At 41.4% G+C, this 24,802-nt stretch overlaps 1 protein-coding gene across 1 annotated transcript; it reads left to right on the top strand.

Annotated features, from left to right (window-relative positions):
* The first annotated feature begins 1,541 nt into the window (after positions 1-1,541).
* LOC112848317 (uncharacterized) lies at positions 1,542-7,008 on the top strand. Its single transcript, XM_025911966.1, has one exon. It carries the CDS (start codon positions 2,176-2,178, stop codon positions 6,814-6,816), a length of 4,641 nt encoding a protein of 1,546 aa, XP_025767751.1. The 5' UTR covers positions 1,542-2,175; the 3' UTR covers positions 6,817-7,008.
* Positions 7,009-24,802: the final 17,794 nt, after the last annotated feature.

Below are 24,802 nucleotides of genomic sequence, written 5' to 3' on the forward strand. Positions count from 1 at the left end.
CTTGACCTGTTGGTGCATGTAATGGAGACCAGGGGTTCCATTACCTTGTTTGCATTGTTAGTGATTCATTGGTGGATTGGGAATGTAAATTAGTATAGTAAAGAAAAACTCATTTGTTCTTATGAATTCTTTATTAGGTTATTTGACATACAATTAAATTGACAGCTTGTAACGGTGATGAGACAGTGGGATTGGCCATCCTACCTGTGTCAAAGAGCCAAAGTTAGAGCTGCTTACAGGTAATCATTTGTCAATAACCTAAATCTATGTGAAATGTGAACTTATAAAGGTACTCACCTGTCCGGGTTGCTTCTTGCAGGATGTGGAGCAAAAGATTGGAAGCAGCTCAATCACCTGTTTAAGAGCTCTTGGAGCAAACCAGTGTGCTGGGTTAGGGAGTATGGTTAAAGTGGGTTTTAATTTATATAGTAATGGGTGTAGCTTATGTTATTGGTTTGTTTATAGTAAGTGTTGGAAATATGTATATGTTTGTGATGTGCTTTAATGTTATTGTATGTTTGTGTGTGTGGAGGGTTATGTTTTCATTTTGATTAGTTTAACCCCCATACTTGGGCTATTCCCGAATGCTCACCTGAAAAGGTAGAGTATAAAAGGAAGCCATTTTGTTTAGTGGTGGTGAGTGTTTGTGCTGTTATCATGCTCCGTCTTTAATAAAGTGCCAATCCATGGATGTCTTTTACTCCAGTCTTGCGTCATATTATTGGACAGAACCTATGACCGCCGGCCAAAACTGACAGTGCATTTTGTCAACAACCAAAGTGTGCGTGTGAAAATCCAACTTCTCAGGCTTTTGACTTGTCACTCTGAATGTCATGTAGTGCTCATTTCTGTGTACTGTGTAGAGCCCAGCCTGTTTTTGAATTATGTTCACCTCGGGGCCCTGTCAAATTTTCCATTACATGTACACATAATTGTGCCAATCATGTTACATTTAATTGACTTGTGCCAACATTTGAATTGAAAATGCCCAAAAAGTTTGAGAGCTTTATACAATAAACTGAAAAATCTTTGTGTATGTGTGCATACTTATAAGTATCACTGCAACTATTAAATGATTTAATTTTTTTTCTTTCCATTTTCTCATTTTATTATTGTCAGAATGCTGAAAACAAAATCTGTGTGAGTGCTTTAAATAAATGGAAGTTAAAGTGTTCATTCACATTTGTAATATTGACTTAAAATCAGACCTAGTTTTATTCTTGAGATTGTTCTCCTTCTGCTGGCCTAACAGCTCTTCTCCAGCATCATTGCTCCAGTTCAACAACCAAATCTGTGTGAGATCAATATCCTTTTTTATCCATTTTTAAACTGAAATATCATCATGCAACATTATGCCTTTGGCCCACCTTTCTAAGGGTAATCATCGTAGTATAAAAGTTTTATGTATGTGTTCCTTAATTCCTCCTGGATTAGAAGAGCAATCTTGATGAAACTTTGTATAAAGAAAATTAAATACGTAAATCACATATAAAAAGATTTTATACAAATATATATTTGTACATTTAACAGGTCAGCTGAGTATAGAATAACATGTCAGATTAGAATGTGGTGTTATAATTTAAACATAAACATATCTGCATGTTCCATAGCCCAGCGAGAAGAGAGGCCAGGGTTGAAAAGCTCTAAAAACACTGCTTGAATAAATATGAATATATAAGGTTGATGGTGGTTGAAATAAAACATTTTAATCGATTTCTTGTTTGCACTCAAACCTACAACATAACATATACAAAGAAAAGCTTGATGTGGTATGTAAGGAAAAGATAAACAAATACACAGAAATTTTTATGACTCAGTTTCTTAATTTCAAAATTCTCCAAAACTAACAATTTTTTTTATTCACTCATATTAAACCGATTAGGGTCAAATTTAGTGTGAACAATAATACACAAGTGCATGCATACATGCACACACACACACGTGCACACACACATTGGAATGCTTTTGATTCTATGTGACATCACAATCTTGCTTTGATCTTTGATCCCAAAAAACCCTTAAATAGGAGCTTTAAACTGTTAAACTTTACTGCTCAACTGACGTTGACCTGACGGCAACCAAAACCCTTTTGAAAAGTTTTGCGAGAGTTTTACGACAGAAACCAAATTTTCTCACCAATTCACTGAGCAAACAAACACATTTCAGTCAGTCAAGATGACTTTCACCTCAAATCATCTTGAAATATGTAAAGGGACCCTTTTGGGAGATCACTACAAGGTCGAGGGTTTCCTTGAAGAAGGGGGCTTTGGTATTGTAACCAAATGTCGCAATACAAAAACCAACAAAGTCGTTGCTATTAAAGTCAACAAGAGCGACCCTGAAATTCTGCAACAGGCAAAAATGGAAATTTACATACTGGAGAAGCTGCGAAGCTTGGATGCAGATAGATGCAACATTGTTAAATGGAACGACTTTTTCATCGACGGTGACCGCATCTGCTTAAATTTTGAACTCCTCGATGAAAGCCTGTGGCGGTACATGCGGTACCGGGGGAACCGGGTTCTCCCAGTAAGAGAAATCAGGCCAGTGTTATTTCAGCTTGCAAATGCCCTGTCCCACCTGGGTTCTTTGGGAATAGTGCATGCTGACCTCAAACCTGGAAACATAATGGTTGTGGACCGCTATGAGTGTCCCATCAAAGTCAAACTTATACACTTTGGCTTTGCATGTCCCGCATCTACAGTGATTCCGGGTGACTGTGTGGGGACGGTTGGTTATAGAGCACCTGAGGTTATGATTGGTAGTCTATTTAATGAAGCAATAGACATGTGGTCCCTGGGGCTGGTAGCTGTGGAGCTTGCTACAGGGTTTCCTTTCTATCCTGGGAGAAATGATTATGATGTTTTGAAATTCATCATACAGACCCAGGGACAGCCACCATATCATGTTTTAGACTCTGGCTTATACACTGATAACTATTTCATAAACAACAACTACAACGGACAACGCTGGACATTTAAGACCGAAAGACAATTTCAAGATGAGACAGGTTATCAGTCCAAGGACACTCGATGCATAAGACTTAAGTGCCTCGATGACCTTGAACAACTACTGAAGATAAGGGGGTGCTGGGAAAAAATCCAAAATGTATTTGTCAGCCTAATCAAACGGATGTTAGCATTGGATCCAAACCAGCGCATAACACCCTCGGAGGTTCTCCACCACCCCTTTTTCAATCCTGGCCTCTCTAAGAGTTCTCCCTGCACTGACATGAGTAGCACAGGGGGACAAAACCTTGTGGTCTCTCAGCAGCCTTCAAGTTGCAAAAGAGAAAGAACGCAGAAAATCAGCTGCAGTTCCCAAAACTCAGAAGAATTTTCTCAACAAGAATACGTCAACGCATCAGCCAACACATCCTCCTCTAAAGATGATCTTGAAATATCTAAAGGGACCCTTTTGGGAGATCACTACGAGGTTGAGGGTTTCCTTGGAGAAGGGCGCTTTGGTATTGTAACCAAATGTCGCAATACAAAAACCAACGAATTTGTTGCTATTAAAGTCAACAAAAAAGAACCTAAAATTCTACAACAGGCAAAAATGGAAATTTTCATCCTGGAGCAGCTACGAGGCTTGGATGCAGATAGATGCAACATTGTTCAATGGAACGACTTTTTCGTTGAAGGTCACAGCATTTGCTTAAATTTTGAACTCCTCGATCAAAGCCTGTGGCAGTACATGCGGGACCGGGGGAACCGAGTTCTCCCAATAGGCGCAATCAGGGCAGTGTTATTTCAGCTTGCAAATGCCCTGTCCCACCTGGGTTCTTTGGGAATGGTGCATGCTGACCTCAAACCTAGAAACATAATGGTTGTGGACCGCTATGAGTGTCCCATCAAAGTCAAACTTATAGACTTTGGCTTTGCATGTCCCGCATCTACAGTGATTCCTGGTGACTGTGTGGGGACGGTTGGTTATAGAGCACCTGAGGTTGTGATTGGTAGTCTATTTAATGAAGCAATAGACATGTGGTCCCTGGGGCAGGTAGCTGTGGAGCTTGCTACAGGGGTGCCTTTCTACCCTGGGAGAAATGATTATGATGTTTTGAAATTCATCATACAGACCCAGGGACAGCCACCAGATCATGTTTTAGACTCTGGCTTATACACTGATAACTATTTCATAAAAGACAACTACAACGGACAGCGCTGGACATTTAAGACCGAAAGACAATTTCAAGATGAGACAGGTTATCAGTCCAAGGACACTCGATGCATAAGACTTAAGTGCCTCGATGACCTTGAACAACTACTGAGGGGTTGCCGAAGAACTGAAAATAGCCAACATTTATTTTTCAGCCTAATCAAACAGATGTTAGCATTGGATCCAAAGCAGCGCATAACACCCTCGGAGGTTCTCCACCATACCTTTTTCAGTCCTGCCTTCTCTAAGAGTTCTCCCTGCACTGACATGAGTAGCACAGGGGGACAAAACCTTGTGGTCTCTCAGCAGCCTTCAAGTTGCAAAAGAGAAGAATCACAGAAAATCAGCTGCAGTTCCCAAAACTCAGAAGAATTTTCTCAACAAGAATACGTCAACGCATCAGCCAACACATCCTCCTCTAAAGATGATCTTGAAATATCTAAAGGGACCCTTTTGGGAGATCACTACGAGGTTGAGGGTTTCCTTGGAGAAGGGGGCTTTGGTATTGTAACCAAATGTCGCAATACAAAAACCAACGAATTTGTTGCTATTAAAGTCAACAAGAGAAACCCTGAAATTCTGCAACAGGCAAAAAAGGAAATTCTCATCCTGGAGCACCTACGAGGCTTGGATGCAGATAGATGCAACATTGTTCAATGGAACGGATTTTTCCTTGACCACCAGCGGATCTGCTTAAATTTTGAACTCCTTGACCAATGCCTGTGGGACTACATAGAGGACCGGAAAAACCAGGGTCTCCCCATAAGCGAAGTCAGGCCAATTTTACATCAACTCACAAATGCTCTGTCCCACCTGGGTTCTTTGGGAATAGTGCATGCTGACCTCAAACCTGGAAACATAATGGTTGTGAACCGCCATAAGTGTCCCATCAAAGTCAAACTTATAGACTTTGGCTTTGCATGTCCCGTGTCTAAAGTGAATCCTGGTGGCTGTGAGGGGACGGTTGGTTATAGAGCACCTGAGGTTGTGATTGGTAGTCGATATAATGAAGCAATAGACATGTGGTCCCTGGGGCTGGTAGCTGTGGAGCTTGCTACAGGGGTGCCTTTCTACCCTGGGAAAAATGATTATGATGTTTTGAAATTCATCATACAGACCCAGGGACAGCCACCAGATCACGTTTTAGATTCTGGCTTATACACTGATAACTATTTCATAAAAGACAACTACAACGGACAGCGCTGGACATTTAAGACCGAAAGACAATTTCAAGATGAAACAGATTATCAGTCCAAGGACACTCGATACATAAGACTTAAGTGCCTCGATGACCTTAAACAACTACTGAAGATAAGGGGGTGCTGGGAAAAAATCCAAAATGTATTTGTCAGCCTAATCAAACGGATGTTAGCATTGGATCCAAACCAGCGCATAACACCCTCGGAGGTTCTCCACCACCCCTTTTTCAATCCTGGCCTCTCTAAGAGTTCTCCCTGCACTGACATGAGTAGCACAGGGGGACAAAACCTTGTGGTCTCTCAGCAGCCTTCAAGTTGCAAAAGAGAAAGAACGCAGAAAATCAGCTGCAGTTCCCAAAACTCAGAAGAATTTTCTCAACAAGAATACGTCAACGCATCAGCCAACACATCCTCCTCTAAAGATGATCTTGAAATATCTAAAGGGACCCTTTTGGGAGATCACTACGAGGTTGAGGGTTTCCTTGGAGAAGGGCGCTTTGGTATTGTAACCAAATGTCGCAATACAAAAACCAACGAATTTGTTGCTATTAAAGTCATCAAAAAAGAACCTAAAATTCTGCAACAGGCAGAAAAGGAAATTCTCATCCTGATGCTGCTACGAGGCTTGGATGCAGATAGATGGAACATTGTTCAATGGAACGACTTTTTCGTTGAAGGTCACAGCATTTGCTTAAATTTTGAACTCCTCGATCAAAGCCTGTGGCAGTACATGCGGGACCGGGGGAACCGGGTTCTCCCAATAGGCGCAATCAGGGCAGTGTTATTTCAGCTTGCAAATGCCCTGTCCCACCTGGGTTCTTTGGGAATGGTGCATGCTGACCTCAAACCTAGAAACATAATGGTTGTGGACCGCTATGAGTGTCCCATCAAAGTCAAACTTATAGACTTTGGCTTTGCATGTCCCGCATCTACAGTGATTCCTGGTGACTGTGTGGGGACGGTTGGTTATAGAGCACCTGAGGTTATGATTGGTAGTCTATTTAATGAAGCAATAGACATGTGGTCCCTGGGGCTGGTAGCTGTGGAGCTTGCTACAGGGTTTCCTTTCTACCCTGGGAGAAATGATTATGATGTTTTGAAATTCATCATACAGACCCAGGGACAGCCACCAGATCATGTTTTAGACTCTGGCTTATACACTGATAACTATTTCATAAACGACAACTACAACGGACAGCGCTGGACATTTAAGACCGAAAGACAATTTCAAGATGAGACAGGTTATCAGTCCAAGGACACTCGATGCATAAGACTTAAGTGCCTCGATGACCTTGAACAACTACTGAGGGGTTGCCGAAGAACTGAAAATAGCCAACATTTATTTTTCAGCCTAATCAAACAGATGTTAGCATTGGATCCAAACCAGCGCATAACACCCTCGGAGGTTCTCCACCACCCCTTTTTCAATCCTGGCCTCTCTAAGAGTTCTCCCTGACATGAGTAGCACAGGGGGACAAAACCTTGTGGTCTCTCAGCAGCCTTCAAAACAGAAAGATCATAGAGAATCAATCTCCAGCATTGCTTCAACCACGGACAAAAATGACAAAAACACAAACAGGGATTGGAAAAAGCCATTAACAGCAAATTACATTGCAAGAATCAATTAAGCTACTCCAATAATGATCACTTTGGCTTTTTTTTTTTTTTTTTTTTTTTTTTGTCTGTCCCATTTGGTTCTTTAGCCATCAGAATTGTTATCTGAAGACCAACAAGAATACCAAATGGATTTATTTTGCCAAATGGATCATCATGGCATTGCCGTATTGGTCCATTTGATCAAACTTTGTTGTTATTATTTATTTTATTTTCAGTTGTTACAGATGGGACAGACATGATTGAGGGATAGGAAAGGGAGAAAGAAAGAGAGGAAGGAAAAGAAAAACAGAAGGGAAAAGGGACAGTGAGAAAGGGCACTTACAAAGACAAAGAGAAAAAAAAATCTCCTGGATCACCTGTTGAGAGAAAAAGAAGAGAAAACAAGCAAAAAAACCCAAAACAAAGCCACATACTAAACACAACACCATCACGTTAATCTAGCTAAGTGTGAACAGCAGTAAATACTAAATATTGAAAGTTGTTGTGCAGCACGCAGGACAGACAGCGCACAATGTGCTTTGAAGTAGCAGCTAAGAAAGGTGTAGTTTATGTCTACGAACAGTGAACACCCGTGTGCACACCTGTGTGGATCAACGCGCTTGTATACAAAAGGTTTCCCCATGTAACGGTCTGCTAGAGGGTGTGGAGGGCCATAGCCCCGTCCTCCAGGGCATGAAGCAGGCATGGAGGAGATCCAGGTTCCAGACATCCAGAGGCCCCAGAGTGCGAGAGCCCAAGGAGTACCACCGGAGGGGCATCCGTGCCACCTTCCTAGGAAGGGCTGAGGACATCCCCAGGCTTTTTTTTTTTTGTAAATTTTCACTCCCCCCACCCCAACCAGTCGCGACAGATGGCTGTCCCTTTAAGAGCCTGGTTCTGTCGAAGGTTTCTTCCTTTTAGAAGGGAGTTTTTCCTTCCCACTGTCGCTCATTGCTTGCTCATAGGGAATCACTTGATTGTTGGGGTGGCCAAAACTCTAGGGCACAGGTGTCGAACTCCAGGCCTCGAGGGCCGGTGTCCTGCAGGTTTTAGATGTGTCCTTGATCCAACGCAGCTGATTTAAATGGCTAAATTACCTCTTCAACATGTCTTAAAGTTCTCCAGAGGCCTGGTAATGAACTAATCATTTGATTCAGGTGTGTTGAAACAGGGTGAAATCTAAAACCTGCAGGACACCGGCCCTCGAGGCCTGGAGTTCGACACCCCTGCTCTAGGGGAACTAGCAATTCTTGTGAAAATTTAAAAGGGAAAAAAAGCCTAAAAAGATAAAAACAACTGATGAACATGTTCTTGAACTAAGGCACAATTTTGCTTAAAATCCATTAAGTAATCTCTGTGTCAAGTTTTTACCAATATTCAAAGCGGAGCAGCGGACAACTTACCATTACATCAGTCCTTCAATCAGACCTAATTTGATCCAAATTGGAAATAAACTGGATGTTTATTAAATAAAACAGCTTTAAGCATCATCTAATTGTTGTTTGTAACTCTTTTTAAATATAGTGCTAACCTTTAGCCTCCTAGTAGACATACATGTTTTATAAATGGGAAAATCCTCTTTTCTTTAGAAAAGTTAAGCTCTGACCTTGAAGTCAAGGTCCCTGAGATTTAAACCTTACAGAGATTTTCAGTAAATGCAACCATGGTATTAATTTAAAAATTTTACATTGTCTCCTTCTTGAATTATTGCATTCACAAACTTGGGTGTCCACAGCGCCCCGCCATATATCAGACTCAAAAGATTATGAGGTAGTTTTTTTTTTGTTTTTTTTTAAAAAGTTTTTTCATAAAGATTACAACATAAAAATAACACAATTGGGAATATTATTGTCATTTTTGAAAACACTATTTTGATGTTATCTAATGCAGTGCAAAAAATAAATAACTAAATTGATAACTGGCACTGAGTCTTCTGTGTGCACACAGTCTGCATCAACACACGGGGACACTGAGACTTCAGAAGATTTTCACTGTGTTTGTCTATTCAGCCACAACTTTCAGATTTTTCACATAACAAGCAGTACGGATTTTGTCCTCATCATTTCAGCTAGAAGTACTTTATAAGGTGGTCTTTCAAGTGAACATTGAACAGGGTTTGTACAGGTGCTTGAAATCCTTGAAAATGATTTAGACATTTTTATACAATCCCCCCATTTTCAAAGGCTCAAATTGAATTGAACAAGCAAGTTTTTTTTTGTTAATAATTGACCGTTTGGAGTGTAGAACTCATAGATATCAAATGTTGTTTCCTCCCTTGCGAGGCCTTTACTGTATTTTTTTTTTTTAAATCTTTGTAAGTGCCCTTTCTCACTGCCCCTTTTCCCTTCTGTTTTTCTTTTCCTTCCTCTCTTTCTTTCTCCCTTCCCTATCCCGCAGTCATGTCTGTCCCATCTGTAACAACTGAAAATAAAATAAATAATAACAAGAAAAGTTGATCAAATGGACCAATACGGCAATGCCATGATGATCCATTTGGCAAAATAAATGAATTTGGTATCCTTGTTGGTCTTCAGACAACAATTCTGACGGCTAAAGAACCAAATGTGTTGAAGACCAGGTGTCGCATTAGTCTTTTTAACTGCATGCTTCTGGATGAATAACATCAGTTTACTATCACAGAAAGCAATCCGAGGCATTATTTATATAGTAGTTTTTTTTTTTCAACGGTTGCCAAGTATTTTCTAATAAATCATTTATAAACTGTCAGCTAAATGTAATGCTACAAAATGTATTTTTTTTTACTTATTTAACCTTTATTTAATCCGGAAAACATGACTCTTGACATTTTAGTCTCTTTTGCCCCGGCCAAGATAGGCAGCAGGCCAATCAGCAGTGGCTACACAACAGTTATACAAACAATATCCACACAGTGAAAAACATGTGAAATAGAGAAACATCAGAGACTATCGACTTAAAAGTGCCTCCAGGTCATTCACATTTATCTTAAATTCATTAAGGGAGACCATCTCATGAAGATTTTGTGTTTCCACAAAATAAATATATCTAGTTACTTCAGCCCTACTAACTGCAGTGTAGATAGTTCACAGGAACCATAACCTTAAAGTAGAGCCTGTACACACATAATTAGCCAATGACATGGCAGCAAGTCATTGCATTTAGGCATGTACTGTAGACAGAAGAAGTTTAAACTGTTTACATTTGCATTATGGATGTGCAGAAACTGTGTGATGCTATCATGTCAATATGGACCAAACCCTTAGGAATAGGGATGGGTACCGGTGTCCGGTGCCATGATGGCACCGGTTCTGACATAAACGGTAGTAACCAGACCGAAAAGCAGCGCACATTTCGGTGCTTTATTTCGGTGCTTTTTTTTTTCCTGAGCCAATTCTAGCCAATCATTTTACGTTTCCGAGGATAGTAGGCGGGGCCAGGTACGTACGTTCTTTCAGAGCAGAGCTATAGATTAAAAATGTCCAAGGCGAAGGGGTCAAAGTCTGGCTGTACTTCACAGCAAAAGGTGCAAACTCAGCAGCCTGCAACAAGTGCTTTAAGCTGATACTGTGATACTGTCAAAGGAGGTAACACCTCAAATGTGATGAAACACCTGGCGACGCATAGCGTTTTTTTTAAAGCCGAGAAATTTGCCGTGTTTGATAGCTTGCTGCGAGACCTCACGCCGTGCACATCTACTGCGGGTGTGGTGCCTGTTATCGGACCTGGAGTTAGCAACATCCCCCCAAAAGAGTAGAGTCCTGGCCCCTAGCCCTGTCAGCATAGCAGAAATGATGAGGATGATGATGTCAGCAGCAGCCGTTCTCCTCTGCGTGAGTAGCTTCATGTTGTTCGTGTGTAATTAACGTTGAGTACGCTAACCACATTATTACATTAATGCATGTAAGGTGAACTAGCAAACACCCTTGTAGTTACATGCGGCTGTCTTCTTGTTTGATGGCAGATACTCCCTTCACCCTGGCCAAAAAGGCTAAAATGACCAAAGAAAAAGTGGAAAACAGTTAAACATGAGAGGTTTTTGGACAAAGTTTGTGTTTTTTCCATTGTTTAAGCACTGCTTCCAGCCAAGAGTGATGCCATATATGCCCTATAGCTGCAGAAAAGGCTAACATTGTTATCTTTTTACAAAAAACCAGCTGAACATGAGAGGTTTTTGGACAAAGTTTGTGTTCTCCATTCTTTAAGCACCGGTTTGAGCACCGTTTAAGCACCGGCACCGTTTCAAAAGTACCGGTTTGGCACCGGTATCGGATAAAACCTAAACGATACCCATCCCTACTTAGGAATGTTTCCATCACCTTGCTAAATCTATGCCATGAACAATTAAGGCAGTTCCAAAGGAAAGTGAGTAAAGTGAGTGAACTTAACGATCCACAGTCACAGTCTGGCGGAGGCAGACTGTATGTATTGTGAAGAATGGACCCAAAATGCAGACTCCAAGGAACAGGGAACAAAACTTGAATGTTAACAAAAAGCGAGCCGTTTAATATGGCTGGTAAAAAAGGTACAAACAGAGGGCAAGGCAAACTGAAGTAAAACTAACATTAACCTAAACTGGGAGAACTAAACAAACAACAAGAAAAACCTAGACATGACCCTTGGAAACATTACACGGGGAAACATGGCGTGGACAACAGACAACCTGACAAAGAACGACCAGAACACACAGACTAAATACACACAAGGGTGATTAGGGGAAGTGGAAACACATGGGGAAACAGCTGACACTAATCTGACATAATGAGACAAAGGAAGCAAAGCTGACTACACTGATATAGGACACAGACCTTCAAAATAAAACAGGAAACTAGTGACGCAGACTTGATAACATAAGACACGCAGTCAAAACAGCCTCACAGACAAAGGGTGAGGGAAACATAAATACAGGGGAAGAAAATACAAGAGGAATCTAACGGTGCGCACACACCGAACGCGAAAGAGGCGGCCAGAGCGTCAGGTTCACATGTAAAGTCAATGGAAAGAGCCCGATGACACGCGATTGCGCGTCCGGCGAAAATGCGGAGGCAGATTTGCGTCGGGAAAACGCCAAAACCCGTGAAACGCGCGTCAGTGTACCGCGTGGGGCGCATGTGACTCGCGAAAGAAAACCACGCGCGTCAGGTTGTGTGTTGCATTTTGTGCACACGCTGAGTTGGAAAATATGAACTCCGGTGTCAAATCATGCCCGACAACCAATCAGGAGCCTGGTGACGTGGCTGTAACTAGGTCAAAGGGGCAGATCCAGTCACTCCGTATGGAGGAAAAGCTCATCTGTGCCGTGGCTAATCATCCAGAGCTAAATGATGCTAGTTGCTACTTCTACCGAGACAGGAATAAAACGGACCTAGCTTGGAGGCACATTAGGTGAGGAGATTGGGCAACCTGGTAAGTTCATTCATTCAGCTTTTTAATTTCCAGACTGACCCGATGAAACCGTGCAAGAGCTAGCAAGCCCGCCTACTGTCCCGATATTTTCCCACTGATGTACAAATACCTTTCCGCTAACAAGATAATGTGTTTATTCAGAGGACATCTGCAGCACAACACATCTGGCACAACTTCCTCCCACATTTCCGGTTCACGCGCGTGGAAAGATGCAATTTTGAGGCGCGGTGGATTTTCCCTGGACACACGTTGAGGTGCAAATGTGCACGCGTGACATTAGGGGCGTTTGGGCGTTTTCGCTCGCCTCTTTCGCGTCCGGTGTGAACGCACCGTAATAACCAAAAGAACTTCGCTGACCTAAAGAACTTAAACATAAACCATAAACATCAAAAATGAACTAGAACTCAAAACACTGGGTCAAAAGACCCAGGAAAACTTTAAAGCTAAGGAAAAACAAGGCATAAGAAAGCCCCTGCCAGCCATTTATAATCACAGTGAATTTATGTTGTGTTAGTTAATCATAACATGTGGTCAGCTGCTCATTTATTCCCTAGGGGTTAAGATAAGATAAGATAACCTTTATTAGTCCCACATGTGGGAAATTTGTTTTGTCACAGCAGGAAGTGGACAGTGCAAAAGTTATGAAGCAAAAATTAGAATACAATAAGAATAAAATACTGTACACAACTGTACAGAATAGAATAAAATAAAATACTATATACAGTAGAATAAAATATACAATAGGATAAAAATAGAATACAAATGCTATATACAACTGAGTAAAAATACAACGATGCCAGAAAGGAATATTGCACTTAGTGTTATTGCACGTGTGTGGATGTGTGTGTTTGATCAGTTAAAGTCTTTGTTGTGGAGTCTGACAGCAGTGGGGAGGAAAGACCTGCGAAGTCTCTCCGTCCCACATCGTGGGTGCCGCAGTCTCCCACTGAAGGAGCTGCTCAGTGCTGTCACAGTCTCATGCATGGGGTGGGAGATGTTGTCCAACAGGGATGACAGCTTAGCCACCATTCTCCTGTCACTCACCACCTCCACTGGGTCCAGAGGGCATCCTAGAACAGAGCTAGCCCTTTGGATCAGCCTGTTTAGTCTCTTCCTGTCCCCAGCAGAGATGTTGCCACCCCAGCAGACCACACCATAAAAGATGGCTGAGGCCACCACAGAGTCATAGAAGGTCTTCAGGAGTGGGCCCTCCACTGCAAACGACCTGAGTCTCCGCAGCAGGTACAGCCTGCTCTGCCCTTTCCTGTAGAGGGCGTCTGAGTTATGAGTCCAGTCCAGTTTGTTGTTCAGATGAACACCAAGGTACCTGTAGCTGTCCACAGCCTCGATGTCCATACCTTGGATGTTCAGTGGTTGCAGTGGAGGATGTTTGTGCCTGCGGAAGTCTACCACCAGCTCCTTGGTTTTACTGGCGTTGATCTGGAGGTAGTTCAGCTGGCACCAGTCCACAAAGTCCTGAGTCAGTCCTCTGTACTCCTTGTCGTCCCCATCAGTGATGAGGCCGACTATTTCAGAGTCATCAGAGAACTTCTGCAGGAAGCACTGGGTGGAGTTGTGGGAGAAGTCAGCAGCGTAGATGGTGAAGAGGAACGGAGCCAGAACCGTTCCCTGTGGGGCCCCGTACTGCAGACGACCCTGTCCGACACTGTCGCCACTTCTGAACGTGAATTGTTCTGGGCAAACTGACTTATTGGCCTGGCCTCAAGTGTCAGACCCACTGCCAGACATAATATTGCTGAACAAGCTGAACACAGCTCAACTACCGTTGTGTGTGATGAACAATGGAACACCGTCAGTGGGGGAGCTGCCGCTTCACTTATGTGGATACATATACACCTACTGCCCTCCAGAGAATGAGAGCAGGTGTATGAAATGTTTGACCAGTGCGAAGTGTGCTGAGAACTTGACATTGAGGACCGAATGCAAGGTCAACCTGGCTTACAGAATACCAGTAAAAGCAAAGAGCCAGAAGTGGACAGGCTGTGCAAAGACAGTGCCGAGCAGTAAAGGAACAAGAGTGTTGGCTGATTGGCATTTCCTGTGTGGACATAAAGCCTATCTATCACTCCCTGAGGGATGGGGAGGAGTATGTGCCTTGGTGAAGTTATCGGATCATGTCTTCTTCATGGACAGAGTTTAACATCACCCTAGCAACCGACGGAAGCGTGAGGTGGATATAGCCTCACCAAACTCTTTTGGAGTGACAGTAGACACTGGAGTGCCACGGGAATTCCGCATTTGGGGTGGAGGAGCTAAGTTCTTCCAAAGTCTGATCCCAAACATCGGAGTTGCAGAGGTGCGGGATCACGTGGAGATCAACCGGTACGCCCTACTGCAACACATTAATCTTACTAAGACTCTGGGGACAGCCTTAGCAGAGGAGCAAAAGGCCATCAGAACGATGGTTCTGCAGAACAGGCTGACCCTGGACTTGATAACAGCATCACAAGGAGGAGTGTGTAAGCTGATTGGAGAGACGTGTTGTACATTTATCCCGGATGGATACACGACTGGAGGAGACCTCTATGAAGCACTGCAGAACCTAACTGCTCTGCAGAAATATGTGGCGGACCACACATCAGGAGGAGACGCGTCACAAGGCTGGATAGCCTGGTTGACATCTGGACCATGGTGGAATATGTTCTTAAAGTTTTTGACTCCCATTCTTTTTTTTTTTTCAATATATTTTTATTGATTTTATAATTGGACAGTATACAACAACCACCTTCAAGAGAACACAATAGAAGGTGGACAGCAAGTCAACAAGGTGGTAATACAGCATATATAAATGTTAAAACAGAGTACATTTCACTTAAGTTTATCCATCAGGCTAATGACTGGTTGCCAAATCTTATAAAATACTCTCTCTCAGTTAGACAAGGTAAACCTGATTTTCTCCAGATGGAGTACATTTCCAAATTCTCTCAACCACATTTCGAAGGTAGGAGGTTTATCAGACTTCCAGCAGAGAAGTATCAGCTTTCTAGCCTCAAGTGTAGTCATTGACACAACCTGCGTCTCTGTCTTGTCCCTTGCCCATCCTGGTTCAGACACCCCGAACAATGCTGCAAAGGGGGTACACGGGACCTCCCTGCCAATGGCTTTGGTCAGAAAATCAAACAGATGATTCCAAAAAAGCTGTAGTTTTCGGCATTGAAAGAAAAGGTGAGATAAAGTTCCTCGATCACTTGAACACTTAACACAGAGGGCTGAAATGTTCTTATATATTTTTTCTACTTTAGTGGAAGAAAAATGCAACCTATACACAACCTTAAATTGGATCAGATTATGTCTAGCATTTATAGAACTACAATATATATTCTTAATGCACTCCTGCCAAACATCATCAGTAACATCCACCCCCAGTTCTTCCTGCCACTGCTCCCTAAAAGTATCAGATGAAGGAATGTATATATCTAGTAAGGCCCTGTAAAAGCGAGACACAGCACCTCTAGTGTAGGGCTCAACTGACACGAAGCTGTCAAGCACTGAGTTTCGAGGAATCAAATCATACTGTGGAATAGATGCTTTGATGAAATGTCTCAACTGTAAAAATCTGAAAAAATGTGAGTTAGGAAGATTAAATTTCACCCTCAATTGCTGAAAAGATGGAAAATGTCCATCAATGTAAATATCTTTGAGAGAACAAATCCCTCTTCCTTGCCATGTCACAAACGTGATGTCCTCCAGCCCAGGTCTGAAGGCATGATTGTTACAAATTGGAGCATCCAGATACATTTTAGGAGCCTTTACTGTGCCCAATAGTTGGTTCCAGACCTTAATTGAATTTTGAATTACAGGATTTCTGCCATACAGTGTATTCTTCACTTTTATCGGGCTATTAAGCAGGACTGGAAGACAAGTTTGTCTACAAGACAGGTGTTCCATCATCAACCATGAAGGCTGTCCTTCCAAATCAGCACCTGGAGTACACCTTCGCCAAAATGAAAAAAATATTTAAGTGTGCAGCCATATAATATAATCTAAAATTTGGGAGTCCAAGGCCACCACAAGTCTTATGTTTAACAAGATGTTTTTTGGAAATTCTAGGAACCTTACCCGACCACACAGAGGAGGATACAATAGAATCCAGCTTTTTAAAATATGACTGGGGAATGCACACTGGGACTGACTGAAAGAGGTACAAAAATCTGGGCAAAACTACCATTTTGATGGCGTTAATCCGTCCCACCATGGAAATTGGCAATGTGATCCAAAACTCAATATTCTTCTCCAACTGATTAACTTTTCTACCCCAATTTTGCTTTAAAAGTTGTGACACCTTACGTGTGACTGTGATACCGAGACATTCAAATTTATCTAGCGCTATTCTAAATGGAGTATTATGCAGATAAGCCATGTCCACCCCATCCGACAGAGGCATAAGTTCACTTTTCGTCCAATTTATCTTATACCCTGAGAGAGAGCCAAATTCGTCAATGAGCTGCAATAGTGGACTGATCGAGGTCTTAGGTTTTGATATGAATAAAACTACGTCATCAGCATAAGCAGAGAACTTATGAGGAATACCCTGATGTATAATCGGTAGTATATCAGAACTTAGCCGTATACGAGCTGCTAAAGGTTCTAGGGCCAGGGCAAAAATAAAAGGAGAAATGGGATCTCCCTGTCGCGTCCCTCTGTGCAATCTAAAAGGGTTTGATACATCATTATTGGTCCTTACCGAGGCCATAGGTCCTTTGCACAAAATTCTAATCCAATTGATAAAAGAATCACCAAATCCAAATTTGGATAATACAGTAAACATATACGGCCACTCGACCTGATCAAAAGCTTTTTCAGCATCCAAAGCTATTACCACAGAGTCATCCGAACACCTAGCAGGACTATATATGAGATTAAATAATCTACGCAAATTAAAATAAATGTAGCGGTTAGGGATAAACCCTGTTTGATCTGGATGTATAAGTTTAGCAATATGATCTTTAAGGCAGTTTGATAAAACTTTTGTTAATATCTTGGTCTCAACAGAAAGGAGAGATATAGGCCGATAGGATGAGACAGACATAGGATCGCGATCTTTTTTAAGAATCAATGAGATTACACCATGATACAATGAACTTGACAAAGAGCCAGACAATTTTGAATAGTTAAACATACGCAAAATCAGAGGGGCTAGCAATGAGGTGTAAGCTTTATAAAACTCCGCACCAAAACCATCTGGCCCAGGGGCCTTATTATTTGACATTTGTTGAATAGCTGTCTTAATCTCATCTAATGTGAAGTCTTCCTCCAAATCTGCAACTGCCTCATCATCTAATTTTGGGAGATTACACTTTTCCAGAAAGTCCTCAATTAATGACTGACTCGCAGAACTTTTAGAGCTATAAAGATTACGATAAAAATCTTCAAAACACTTGTTTATTTGTTGGGGGTTTCTAGTGGTCTAGCCATGTTTGTTATTGATTGATAGTATCGTTTGTGATGCTTGTGTTTTTCTAAGTAATCTTGCAAGTAACCTATGAGGCTTATCACCCAATTCAAAAAATCTTTGCTTACACTTAGTGATTTGAAGGCAAACTTGTTTGCTGAGCAGAGAATTATACTCACACTTCAATTTAGTAATTTTGCCCAGTAATTCTATTGTGGGAGAGAACTGATAAGTTTGTTCTAGCTGCTGTATATTTGACTCCAGATCCTTCAAAGCCATTTCCTGGGATTTACGTTTAGCTGCAGAGAACGAAATAATGTGGCCTCTAATTACCGCCTTCATACTCTCCCAGAGAATTGCATCGTTAACATCACCTTTATCATTGTCATTAATATAATCCAAGATGTGCTTCTCCAATGTCTTATGAAAGGTCTCATCTTTAAGCAGAGTTGGATCAAAGCGCCAGTTTCTTCTCTGTAAGTTGGCTAAATCTGCAAAATCCAAATCAATGGACACAGGGCTATGGTCAGAAATTAAAATAGAATGGTAGGTAACATCCCTCATAATTGGAATAAGTTTAGAGTCCAGAAAGATATAATCAATACGGGAGTACGACCCATGAACGGAAGAGAAAAAGCAGTAAGCCCTGCCTGTGGGATAAAGTAGTCTCCAAGTATCCACCATGTTCATGTTTTTCAACGCACTCTTCACAACATGACTGGATCTAGACTGTTGGGTATGAGCCGATGCGCTTTTATCCAAACAGGTGTCCAGTACCAGATTCATATCCCCAGCTATTATAATATTAGAATTATTCACATTTGACAACAGCTTAAAAGTCTTTTGAAATAACTCAGGGCAATCAAAGTTAGGACCGTATACGTTTACAAAAGTGACGGGTAAGGAGTTCAAGAGACCTGTAAGAATTAAGTACCTTCCCCCTGGATCCACAGTAACTGTGCTTTGACAGAAAGGAATATTCTTCCTGAACAAAATTGCAACCCCTCTTGCTTTAGCTCCAAAATTAGCATTGTATGCCTGACCCAACCAATTAGCACGTAGCACAGATTGAACCTTGCGCTTAGCATGAGTCTCCTGTAAAAAAATGATGTCAGGTTGCAATAGTTTAAGGTGTGCAAGAACCTTAGCCCTTTTTACAGGATTACCCAGGCCTTTCACATTCCAACTGACCAACCTCAGTGTAGTCTTATTGGATGTGTTTAACATAAATGTTACTTATCCTAATTTGACTAACTAACCAGTACTTATACACTCTGTACCACCATAGAACAAAAACATCAAAACATAAAACACTAAGAACAGTCCCACTAAAAATGAGGGGCCTCCCCAATCGAAGCCCTTCTCCACCCAATATATCCAATAGGCAGTGTTGGGAAGGTTACTTTTAAAATGTATTCCACTACAGAATACTGAATACATGCCCCAAAATGTATTCTGTAACGTATTCCGTTACGTTACTCAATGAGAGTAACGTATTCTGAATACTTTGGAATACTTAATATATTATCATGCTGTTTACAACTACATGAATGTCCTATTGCTGTGATTTATTACTGTTACTGAAGGTACGTAGTACGAAACGTAGTAAAGGGACCTCTGGCTAATACGTCCGGTTCCGTGTCGGGCTGGTAGCCGAAAACTAGCTTTACTTTGTTGTCTGGGTCAACTTTGCTTGCGGGAGACAGAGAGAGGCGTTGAAAGGCTGCTCCAACGGAACTTATTTTTTCCGGAGGAAAACACGAACACAGTGTACCGTTGAGTCTTAATTATGGGCTCAAAATGTGGTCATAAATATTTTGTACTTGTAAATCAGTTTTGTACTTGTAAATCAGGATTTGTATGTGTAAAAAGAATTTGTGCGTGCGTAAAAAAGATTTGTATGTGTAAAAAAGATTTGTGTGTGGACTTAGCCAAAACCCCCCCTGCAAGTTACAAGTACGAATTTTGACCCTATTTTTCTTCCTGTCATCTGATTGGTCAATGTCATGTCAATCACAAATGTAACAATCCAATCAGAGAACAGATGGGTTTGGCTGTCGGAGGGGCACTTTTTTGAACTGCAGGTCCTTGAAGGGAATAAATGCCCTTTTACATGCCAACCCAGCGTTTTCCTTTATCACCACGAAGGAAAACAGTCTGTGGTCCGAGTTTGGTGATTTTTGTGTCACAGGTCTACGTGCTTTATACAGGGACTTCCACAGCCTTTTCAACAGCGCTGCGGACCGCGGGGGGGGGGGGGGCAGTGTTTTGGAAATGACAGTCTTCATTACAAAGCTTTCTTCGTTATGAATTAGCATACATGTTTTTATTGAACATTTGAAGAACTAGCAAAAAAACCAGAAACTGTTGTAGAGGACATAAAGTCAGAGATAGAAACAACAAGGAGCAGGTGCATCTAGTACAGGTAGAGCTGCTGCAAAAACCCACAGAGCTCAGCAGCCAGCGCAACAAATTCTGGATCCTTTGCTTTTAGTTAGCAGTTAGCATTAGCAGCACATCCTGCGTCCGATGTGAAAGGACCTTTATGCTGCGCACTGTGACTCACAGCAATGGTCCCGGGTCAGCCCTGACTTTGTGTTAAACTAATCCTAAAGTAATAATGGTATTTCTAACCACTGACATACCACAACTTTATCCTTTCAACAGCTGCTGAAAGTAAGGGGACCTAGCTGCTATCGGATATTTATATAGAGATCCTCCAGCTTCAAACTGTATTACCCTTCAAGGACCTGCAGTTCAAAAAAGTGCCCCTCCGACAGCCAAACCCATCTGTTCTCTGATTGGATTGTTACATTTGTGATTGACATGACATTGACCAATCAGATGACAGGAAGAAAAATAGGGTCAAAATTCGTACTTGTAACTTGCAGGGGGGGTTTTGGCTAAGTCCACACACAAATCTTTTTTACACATACAAATCTTTTTTACGCACGCACAAATTCTTTTTACACATACAAATCTTTTTTACGCACGCACAAATTCTTTTTACACATACAAATCCTGATTTACAAGTACAAAACTGATTTACAAGTACAAAACTGATTTACAAGTACAAAATATTTATGACCACATTTTGAGCCCATACTTAATAGCTTACTTACAAATGGGCTCGTCAGGCACTCTTCTTGGCTGCTGTGGTTATTATTATATTTACATGCTTCCAGCTCCCGTTTTTGCTCCGTGACAGTTCGGACTTTTCCTTTCTCTCCCTCCCTCGCTCACAGACACATAACGGGTATGGCAGTCCATTCTCCCTGCAGCACGGACTACACTGCCCATCAGGCTACATGCTTTAGCGCTATGCCTGTAGCATTCTGCCTTTTAGCTTAGCACAACAACAACAACAACAAAGCGCTCTCTCACCCAGGAAACACGCAGAGAGAGAGCGCGTCACCCTGTAACCATGGCAACCGTAACGCTGCCGCCTGGAACAACAGAACGTAGCTGTCAAACAAACCCAAATAATCCTGACCCGCGACAATATGAAACAGGAAAGTACCGCAGTGTAATCCATTTATTTCAACAAAGTAACTGTATTCTGAATACCACCTTTTTAAACGGTAACTGTAACGGAATACAGTTACTCATATTTTGTATTCTGAATACGTAACGGCGGTACATGTATTCCGTTACTCCCCAACACTGCCAATAGGAACATAGTAGTAGCTACAATCCTACCCCTAACCCATCCCGCAGTCCCACACCAGCAAAGGAGATTTATAAGACACTTTATAAAAGAAAAAAAAAATAAAAGAAAAAGGAAAAAGAAAAAGAAATATATATGGGAAAAATTCAGATAAATTAAAAACAAAAGCCATATAAACCCGTATATGTGTGAGCTTTACTAGGCTCCCATACAGCAAATCAAAGAGTAATCAAAGACCCTGAGGGCTTATACTGTCCATATTGTAGAGAGTAATAACAGCAATAATACTGACCTAAACTGTATGAGCCACATCAACACGCCCATGAGAACAGTAAAAATAAGGCTTATGCAGAAGAAACATATACCTGAGGAAGTAAACCGTTGTGGTAAAAAGTCCTACTCATTTGTACCCACGGCCAGTTTCTGGTCCAGGAATCTTTTGGCAGCCTCCGGCTTATCAAAAGTCTTTGTGACCCCGTCCAGCGTCACCCGAAATCGAGCAGGATGAATAAAGCCGTAGCGTAGATCGGCCGCCCTGCACCGCTTGTGGACCTCTTCAAACTTCTTGCGCCGTGCCAACACCTCCGCGGTCAGATCCGGAAAGATGAAAACTTTCGCCCCGTTGTACTGCAGCGGAGCTTTCTGTGCTGCCAGCCTCAGGATACGCTCACGGGTTTGATAGTAGTGCAGCCTTACAATAAAAGGACGAGGCCGGTCCCCGTCAGCTGGCTTGGGGCCCAGGGCACGGTGTGCTCTATCCACCACGACCCTGCCCGTGAAGTTCTCACTCCCCAGAAACTTAGGAATAAGCTCAGAAGCAAAGTCCAGTGGGTTTCCTTTCTCCGTCCCCTCCGCAACTCCAAGGATCCTGATATTCTGTCGTCTTGACCGCGACTCGAGGTCATCCAATTTTTTGTGATGTAAATCGTATCCTTTCTGGAGCGAGTCGCAGAGCGCTTCTAAAACGGCAATCCTCTCATCATGCCCATTTACAGCCTCCTCAATATCATGTATCCTCCCAGTTACAGTGGAAAGAGTGGCCTCCATAGCGTTCATCGTGGTTGAGATAGCAGTTAATTTGCTATCAACCGAAGTCTCCAATCTAGCAATTGCACTCATTATGTCGGCTGGCGTCGGGTTAGCTTACTTGGGAAGTCACGGGGCCTTTTGCACTTAGCTCCTCAGCTAGCGCGTGCTCGCTAGCCACATTCGCTAACTCACCTTCATCTTCTCCGATTTTCTCAGTCTTTTCACGGGCTTTTGAAGCTTTAGGTTTCGTCATTGTTATAAAGTATATACAAACGTCAGGAATCAACAGAAAGGTGTCAAAAAACAGATGGATATGAATAAAAAAAATTACAGGCTGGTGCGGAGCTCTTCCAAGAAACGTCTTACGCCATTGCTTGCTAACCACGCCCCCTTGACTCCCATTCTTACATTGTTGGCGTTATTTTGCTTGTTTACAGGTTGCATTTTGCCATGTGTAAGATCGATGGTGAATAAAATGATTGCTAACACTTTTACCAACTACATACTGTTGCAGCAGAGTGACATGGATGCTAAGGCTAATGTGTGTGTATGAATGAAGCCTGCACTGAAAGATTTTAGATTTATTATAAATTATTTAACAAAAAATTCTATACTAATATTATCTAAAAACTCTCATGTTTGTAATACTCATCACAGTGGCCAGAAAACGTTTACTAATTTTTGCTCAATTCCAAATATAGTATAATGTTTTTATAATTGTTCAGCATGTACACTTGAAGCTCACAATAGCAGTGCCCAATAAACAGAAACATAACATTTCTCTAACATTTCCAGAGTAACATTATCATCATTTTAGAAAAGATTATAGGTTCAGTATAAATATTGCTTTGCTTGAACTGAGTCAGGGTATTAAAGCTTAAAAGTATTGAGAGATTTGTTGACAATATAAAAAATTTAGAAGAACACCACTTGTCTTTACAAGAACCCATAGTAAACAAAGAATAGCAGTAAACAAATATGCTGCTTCTAAAAACAGAACCTCCATAAAATATACCACAATGAGCAAATTTCTCAGCATTTCATAATAATCTTAAACAAAACTCAAACAACTTTTTGTATTGTTCCTTACAAGTGAATGGATATCCAGAAGAGACTGGAAAAAAAAATAGAGGAACCACCTGAAGGTGTTATCTATTATTCATTATGTGGCATACGTGATATATCAACACCTGAGCACATTAATGAGGCTCGCTCCTCTCACTCTCTCATCTATTGTGGCCACATAATCACACAAGGTGGTAATATGTCTGCGTTTGACCTCAGGTGAAGCAGAGTTTCTATTTCTCATCTGAAGGTTTACACAAAGTTTGCATGACAAGAAACTCATGAATAAACCTCATGAATACAAGGCAGAAGGCGAAAGGTGCTGCCGAGGATAATCACTCTCTGCTATTGATACTGAGCTCAGAACAAAATTAAGTAAATGTTCTTTGGGATATCCATTTAACATTTAAAAAAAAAAAAAAAAAAAAAAAAAAAAAAAAAAAATCAGACAGCCAGTTGTTTGTTACGGAACGCCAGGACTGCCATAATGAAATAATTAAATACACCATTAAATAATTAATTAAATGTGGCAATAATTAATTAAAATTGGAATTAATTAAATAAATAGTTATGACACATGTAATTAATTAATTATTGACACATTTAATTAATTATTTATGTATTTCACATTTTAATTAATTATTGACACATTTAATTAATTATTTAATGATATATTTATTTATTTCATTTTGGCAGTCCTGGCGCCTGGCTCTCACCATGAATTAATTTTATCTGTCAGACTCACCCATCAAACTCAGGGGGCGGGGTTAACGCTGATCGAGTCAAAACCATTGCTTTGGCCTGGTGGCCATTGTTTTAGCACACAACAACCGGCATGTGGAAGCTAACAGAACTGAACTTTGAAAAACCCTGTTTGTGTGTCACCAAATACCGTTTTAATATTTTTTTAGCCAAGAATGTAGTGGTTTAATCTTCATATGTCTGGTCGGTTTGTCAAGATACAGCCTCTTTGCAAAAGTGCTTCGATGATTTCGGAGATGTCTGCCCAGTCTCACGGCAAAGCGTGGGATAGACCCGCTCGCCTCGCAAGCAATCGAGCTGTTATTACCGCCGACAAAGCGCAGGCCCCGGTACACAGCTGTAATAACCCCCGTTGACACTGACTTCTTTTACTGAGGTTATATTTATCGGGGTTTTATTTCCTGATGTTCTTATGTGTCCTACGTGTTTCAGTCGCCAATTCTGAATTATAACTATCATTAAAAACATGTTTAAGGAGGAGAGAGAGCAAATAAATTCGATTAACAGCTGATCTTTGGGTTTTTGTTC

Source organism: Oreochromis niloticus, linkage group LG12 (genome assembly GCF_001858045.2).
Source record: "Oreochromis niloticus isolate F11D_XX linkage group LG12, O_niloticus_UMD_NMBU, whole genome shotgun sequence".
Lineage (NCBI taxonomy): Eukaryota > Metazoa > Chordata > Actinopteri > Cichliformes > Cichlidae > Oreochromis > Oreochromis niloticus.